This window comes from Miscanthus floridulus, chromosome 8 (genome assembly GCF_019320115.1).
Source record: "Miscanthus floridulus cultivar M001 chromosome 8, ASM1932011v1, whole genome shotgun sequence".
In the NCBI taxonomy this organism is placed as follows: Eukaryota; Viridiplantae; Streptophyta; class Magnoliopsida; order Poales; family Poaceae; genus Miscanthus; species Miscanthus floridulus.
In genome coordinates, this window is record NC_089587.1 from 200,135,337 (window position 1) to 200,143,206 (window position 7,870).

The window sequence follows — 7,870 nt, forward strand, 5'->3', positions numbered from 1 at the left end:
GTCGACCCCCACTGCGGCTCTGATATAAACTAGTTATCAACTCTTGTTTAATTCAAGTATGGCCTGTGTGATTCTGCCTCACACCCCACTGCTTGAATTAGATCAAGGTCAAGTTATCGACTCTACCTTAGAATGGCAGTCTTTGGTAGATTCATTAAGTTACCGTTATTGCTTATTGCTTTCATTATTTATCTAATTATAGCAATACCACTCTACCCGATTGAGATTGATTTAGATCAGCCTTATATCTTATTTGACCCATCGTTTGCTAACCTAAAACTGATCCAATCTACACCTTAAACGATGAGTCAAGGTTTTGTGCTTTGCGTAGTGAGCTAAATATACTTGACTCTCATAATGTGGTTTGAAATATAGCACACCTTTGATTGATCAACTAGTATCTAGAAACAGGTTGCAAAATTTAATTATTGTGCTTCAAAATGATTTATAAAAGGTGAGCTTGCTTAAATTGGTCCTTGTTTGTTTTGATTATCTGCTGCTGACCAATTTAATCAAGAAGTATATGTCTATATCCTATTTATATAGAGAGAAACTAGGAAATTAAATCTGAGCTATTGTAGTAGGGAGCAGCAGTGCTGCTCGGGATAGCAGCAGTGCTGCTCATGATTTTCAAATGGAGAATCCTCACTATAGTCTTACTGGCTGGGCCTTTTCTCTTAAACCTTTTTCCTGGGCCCATAGTAATCTCTCTCTCCCTTCATTCCTTTCTATTTGGACTGAGTGGTTGCCCTGTTCCCTGGCCGCCAGCGTGTGCTCTATCCATGGTTCAAACTATCTCCCTCTTCTCTATCTACTTCAACTTGTTTTGAAAGATGGATGGTGATGGCTTTGAGGAGGAGAAGGACGAGGAGGAGGAGGATAATGATGATCGTGATGACGATGATGATAAATTTTAGGAGGATGAGTGAGTGTTTGTGCTTTTCTTTCTTCTCATTTTTCTCTTTTCGGTGCTTGTTGCCAAAGGGGGAGAATGAGAAGGGGGTACAAAAAAATTCTCACTTTTCGTTTTTCATCGGCATGCTTGGAGGATCAACAGGAGCTACATGTCTTATTCTTGCAGCTGAGAATTAGTTCAGTTAGTTGTGAGTTGAGAGTCGCGAAAACTCTATTTTTGTAATAAGTTCATATGTACTCTCTTTATATTTGGATATGGACATGTACTAGTTGTGTGCTTAATTAGCTTATCATTTTACTGCTTTGATTAGAATATATTATGTGCTAGCTATGTGTGGTGGCTGATTTTATTTTCAGCTGACTGTCACTAGAGCAGCAGTGCTGCTAAGTTGAGCAGAAGTGTTGCTCGAGCAGCTACGCTGCTCAGTCCAGGAGCAGTGTTGCTCTGTGCAGTTTTAGCCCTGTTTGTTTGTGTGCATAATTGTCATACGCATCATAGATATCTTATTTTGACACATATGTGCAGTACCTCACAGTAGCAATGGATATAGGGGGAGCCCTCACTTCACTCAATATGTGAATTTTGGCTTTTCGTGTCAAAGTTGGGAATTCAAAACTCCATTCACATATTCAGGGGAGCTCCTACACCCATGACTCGAAAATCTTAATTGTAATTTATTTCTTTTGTAAGCTATAATTATGTCGTCATCAATCACCAAAAAGGGGAGATTGTTAGTGCAATCAAGCCCTATTGTGGGTTTTGGTGATAATGACCATGCAATTAGGGGACTAATGAGATTTATCGAGTTGACAAGCAGGTAAAATGACAAGGAGGATTATACATGTGTTGGTGGAGCCCCAATTACAAAAGGACACGGTGACCGATTCAAAGGCGCTTAATTATCTTATATTTTTAATTTGAGTTTAGGAAAAGCCGCACTACAAAGGGGGATACAATGCACAAGCTTTAATGTGTAACCATGAGCTCAAATACCCACCAAAATATCCTCATTACCTAGCTAAGACAACAAGCCTTTCACTCCATCCTTTTGGTTGTCTTTGGCTAAGCAGCAGTGCCGCGTGAGCGAGGAGCACTACCGTGACTTAAAATGACCGTTGGGGCTGAGGGGGTATTTTATCCTTTCCCTCATCTCCTCCAATGGTTACCTCGCCCATTTCCATGACCAAAGCAACCAGAGCACCACTCCTCTCTCCATTGAAGGCTCTCCAAGCTCCCAAGCTTCTCTCCCTTGATTCCCTTCTAAATCTTTGAGAGATTGAGCCTCCAAACTTCTATTGAGGCTGCTCCAACTGATCTTCAACTCCTAGAGCTCATGGTTCATGTTCAAGCCAGTGGATTGCATCTATTACTCTTGGAGCTTGCTCCTAGCTGGCTAGAGCATCACCCGTGGAGCTTGCCAACTTGTGTGGCAGCCCCGGGAGGTTTGTAATCACCTCAATCTGCTAGTGAAATCACTCTCACCTCAAGAGTTCATTCTCTTGACTTGAGAATGAGGATAGGGTTCCATGAAGCCCAAGCCTTAGTGGCTTCCTCAACAACGTGGACTTTGGCAAGCCTTAGTGGTAAGCTAAACCACGAGATAAATCAGTGTCTCACTTGTGTTCTTGTGATTTGCATTGCAATATTTGTGTTTGTGGTGATTCTAGGGTTTGGTCCCGATCTACTTTTGCACAAGCTTCTGATCTGGTTCAAGTGGTGGAATAGGTTCAATACTACCCTAGGAAGCTCAATAATTTACCTGATCTATTTTTCCTTGGGTAGTTTTTTGAATTGTAAGCTCGTGGGTCTGTGCGAGCAGCAGTGCTAGTCCTCCGAGAAGAAGTGCTGCTCAGGTTTTTAATAGAGCTTTTGAGTTTTTGTTTTGATAGGTCTATTCACCCCTCTAGACTTAGCAGGTCTATTCACCCCCCCTCTAGACTTAGCAGGTCCTTACAAGTGGTATCAGAGCAGGTTGCCTCATTGATGCTTAACCACGTGAGGTATGGAGTCTAGAGAAGGAGCCGATGATGTACAACCCATGCACATTGACCCAAAAGATTTGGATTAGCATGAGACAGACAGACAGTGAGTTGAGTGCCTCAACATTAGGCACTTCACTTCCTGCAGCTATCCTCTCCAATGAAAAGAAGGCCAAAAGACTAGAAGAAAAGAAGCAAAGAAAAGAAGAAAGAAAAGAGAAGCAAGACAAAAGAATATAGAAGCACAACGAAGGCTTAAAGAGAAAATGCAAAGAAAAGAAGCTAGAAGATTGAAGAGAGAAGCAAGGAAGAAAAGAGAAGAAGCCAAGAAAAAGAAGCTAGAAGAAGCCAAGTCAAGCAACACTTCATCATGTGAACTATCAAGTAGCACCGAAGATGGAGATGATGATGAGTCCTATCAAGTGTCCAAGGGTGGCAAGAAGGAGAGCAACGGAAAGGGCAACAACAACAACAACAACAAATAAGCAGCCGTATCCTGCAATTATTCTTCTATGACTAACAATAATCGTTGATATTTCAATAGGACCAACTTTGCCAAGTGAAAGCACTTGATGAGAGCTTATCTTGTAGGTCTCCACCCGGGCATTTGGGAGATTGTTCACAACAGTGTTGAGCCACCGGCTGATCCCAATAACCCAACTCAAGCTAAAATTTGCAACATTCATCTCAATGGTCAAGCTACAAGTGTGTTGCTAAGTGCTTTGGATGGTGATGAGTACAATCGAGTGATGGGAGTTGATGTTGCCAAGCAAATTTGGGATACTCTACACCTTGCACATGAAGGGGTTAACAAAGTAAGAAAAGCAAGAATTGATTTGTTGATGGCTAAGCTCAATCGGTTTGTGATATTAGATGGAGAAGGGCCACAAGAGGTGTTTGATAGGTTGATGGTGATTGTTGGAAAGATTAGAGGCTATGGTGGTGATGAGCTTGATGAACACAAGGTTGTCAAAATTATGCTAGAAGCTTAATCACCTAGAAATAAGACCGTAGTGACACTCATTAGAGATAAGAAGAAGTTTGAGCACTTCACACCAAATGATGTGCTTGGAAGAATCATGACATTTGACATGCAAAGAGAGGAGGCACTTGAGAGAAAGAAGATTGGTGAGTTGCAAGCACAACTAGATGGCATCAAGATCAAGGATGTTGCTCTCAAGGCCAACAAGTCAACCAAGCAACCCTCTACAAGCAAGTCCAAGTCCAACAAGCAAGCATCATCTAGCAAGCCCAAAGCACCAAAGCAAGTCAAAGAAGTAGAGACAACATCATCAAGTGAAGATAAAAGTGATAGTGAACAATATGAGAAAGTGAAAGATGTTGCTCTCTTTTTGAGAAGATATCAAAAGGGGCTCAAAAAGCAAGGCTACAAGGTAGTGAAGAAGAAGAAGTTCTCAAACAAGAAGAAGAGGCTATGCTACAATTGTGGGAGCACCAAACATTTCATTGCTTATTGTCCCCATGAAATTAAAGACAACAATTACAAGAGAGACAAGAAAGAGAGCAACACCGACTACAAAAAGAGCAAAAGGCACATGGGAGAGGCTCACATTGGACATGAATGGGACTCAACAAAAGATAGCTCAAGTGAGGAGGATGAGAAGATTGCAACTGTGGCTATTCACAAGCCATCTTCTACACCAAGACTCTTCAACAACATGTCCGATGATGACTACTACTCCCCTCACATTTGTCTCATAGCAAAGGGTGAGAAGGTAAAACCCAAATCGAAATCCAAACCTCCTCCCCCTAGTGACATCTCTAGTAGTGATACAAGTGATTACTCTAGTGATGATGTGTCTAGTGATGAAGAAATTGATAACATAACTAAAAATTTAGACAACAAGACCAAACTATTCATCACTAAACCAATAGAGGATTTATAGAGTGTCCAAGCCAAGCTAGAATCTAGAGAGGAAACTCTTATCAAGCAAAAAGATCTCTACATTGCTAGCAAGGAAGCTCTTGCATTAGAGAGAAGTGAGGTGGAATCCTTGCGCAAGGCTTTGGCCAAAGAGCAAAAGGACCATGCTGTCACAAAGAAAGCACATATTGCCCTCAAGCAAAAGTATTGTGACTTAGATGGAAAGCACAAAGAACTTGAGTTGCAATATAATATTCTTTGGGATATCAACTCACATCTCTCTAAGGCAAAGGATGCCTCTACTCCCTCCACTAGTCAAGGTTGTGGAAAATATTATAATCTTGATTTAAATGCTTATTCCACTAACCTTGCTAATATGGAGGCAATAAAAAAAGAGATTGCTAGGCTCAATGAGATCATAGCAAAAGGGTGCATGGATGAGAAGTCTCAAAATGGTGGCAAAAAGGTTGAGGAACCAAAAAGACCACAATACAAGAATGGAAGGCATCCTTCAATCAAAGGTGGGCTTGGGCACACAAAAGGAGCTAAAGCTAATGGGAGAAAGTTGGTAAATGGCTTTGAATGTGTGTAGTTTGAGAGGAAGGAGCAGATTGGTATAGATCAGCCTGCATAGCCCGTAGCAGTGCCGCGCAAGCGAGCAGTAGTGCTGCAGATGAGCAGCACTGCTGTGCCCCACAAAAATGGGAAGGCTACCAATCTGACTCCTGATCAGACTTAGCCCAAGAAGAAGATGCCTCAGCAAAAGCAGGTTCCCCAGAAGCCAAAGGAATCAAAGTGGGTGACCCTAAACAAGTATGCTTATCAACCAAAGGCCCATGCACCCCGACAAAGTTTGTCATCTTGCTTTGTGTTAAAAAGTAACAACCGTGGTGAAGTTGTTGCTAAGTATGTTGGCAAGGAGACTAACATCTATCTGAATACTTCCATACGGGTTCCTAAGATTCTTGTGACTAACATGAAAGGCCCCAATTCTACTTGGGGACCTAAATCAAGGCACTAAATTTGTTTTGTAGGCATACTCCTCTGGTGGATCAAGTTGGGTGCTTGATAGTGGATGTATAAATCATATGACCGGAGAAAGAAGTATGTTCTCATCATATTCCCCAATGCCTCACTCAAATGAAAATATTGTCTTTAGAGAAAATTCAAAGGGGGGTGTGATTGGTCTTGGTAAAGTTGTTATAACCATTGATCATTCAATTGCAAATTTTTTACATGTTGATTCGTTGAGTTACAATTTGTTGTCCATTTCTCAATTATGTGAGATGGACTACAATTGTCTCTTTATGGATAAGGGTGTGTAAGTCTTTAGAAGGGAGGATTCCTCTATTGTCTTTATGGGTCGTTTAAAGAATAAGCTTTACTTAGTTGATTTCAACAAAAGTAAAGCTAAGCTTGAGACTTGTTTAGTGGCAACATCTAGCATGGGTTGGATATGCCACCGCCAACTAGCTCATGTTGGGATGAGGAACTTGGCCAAACTTCTAAAAGATGAACACATCCTTGGACTAACAAATGTTTATTTTGAGAAAGATAGGATTTGTAGCGCATGTCAAGCCAGAAAGCAAGTAGGTGTATCTAACCCAGCAAAGAGCATTATCTCCACCAAGCATTCATTGGAGCTAATTCACATGGACCTCTTTGGACCGGTCGCCTACCTTAGTATCGAGAGTAACAAATATGGTCTTGTTATTATTGATGATTATTCTCAATTCACTTGGGTGTTCTTTGTGTATGATAAAATTCAAGTCCAAGAAAAGGTGAAGATATTCATTAGAAGGGTACAAAAGGAGTTCGGTTTCCCAATCAAGAAAATGAGAAGTCACAATGGAACCAAATTCAAGAACACCTATGTTGAAGAATTTCTTGATGAAGAGGGCATCAAGCATGAGTTTTCAACTCCATACACCCCTCAACAAAATCGTGTAGTAGAGAGGAAGAACCGGATACTCATTGACATGGCAAGAACAATGCTAGATGAATACAAGACTCTGGATATCTTTTGGCATGACGCCATCAAGACCGCTTGCCATGCAATCAGCTGTCTCTACCTACACAAGATATTGAAGAAAACTTCATATGAGATTCTAACCAATAACAAACCAAATGTGTCTTATTTTAGAGTGATTGGGTGCAAGTGTTTCATACTTAACAAGAAACCCAAAACCTCTAAATTTGCACCTAAAGTTGATGAAAGTTTTCTTCTTGGCTATGGATCAAATGAGCATGACTACCGTGTTTTCAACAAGACCTCTGGGAGAGTTGAAACTACGGTAGATGTGACATTTGATGAATCTAATGGCTCTCAAGTGGAGCAAGTTAATTCAAGTGTTGTAGGAAATGAGGAGCCACCTTGTGAAGTAATCAAGCAATTAGCCATTGGTGATATAAGACCACAAGAAGACAAGGCTACAGAGGTGGAAACTTCACAAGCTGAATGTTGGCATTTCTTAGCATCACCTTAATACTAAGTTGTCATCCCTAGCAATGATGCTAGAAATGCATTGGTTGGTAATTATTAATGACACTTGTAAACTCAGAGAAAATCATATATGTTAAAGTAATCCGCAAGCGCACAGATAATATACTACTGTAGCATTTCACCTGGGAGTATACCAGTATCGTTATTTATTTTTTCCATAGGGAGAAGCCATGGGGTGGCAAGAGATATTGACAAATATACATACTTATGACAAGATCATCAACTCTCATGCTATAGCAGGGGTAAGTCAAATCATAAATAAATGATAAGTGTAAGTCATTGATAGTAATCTAGAGATAGAAATAGATACTCATAAATGTAGCATGGCTAGGCAGGAGATTAGTTAAGAGCAAAAGATTCCTAGGTCGTTCCTTATTTACTAAGTTTTTTGTACACCCAAGTATATACACTCTCATCTATAGCATAACTAACTCTATATCTATGCATAAGGAACATTACTAAAGAAGATCAAGAACAGAGCTTGACTCCCTTCACAACCGGGTTCTACTTGCTCTACAAACAGGGAGTGGACTACAAAGGACTCAATGGGAGTGTCACATCTGTGACCTACCATATGACCCAGAGTA

General features: G+C 40.6%; 1 protein-coding gene across 1 annotated transcript; it reads left to right on the top strand.

Annotated features, from left to right (window-relative positions):
• Positions 1–3,974: 3,974 nt before the first annotated feature.
• Positions 3,975–4,802, top strand: LOC136470490 (uncharacterized). The gene has a single exon (XM_066468323.1). The coding sequence runs from the start codon at positions 3,975–3,977 to the stop codon at positions 4,800–4,802; it is 828 nt and encodes a 275-aa protein (XP_066324420.1).
• Positions 4,803–7,870: the final 3,068 nt, after the last annotated feature.

Bases quoted from the DNA above. Each gene is read 5' to 3' on its own strand.
- LOC136470490 (XM_066468323.1), top strand. From the start codon at position 3,975: ATGACATTTGACATGCAAAGAGAGGAGGCACTTGAGAGAAAGAAGATT.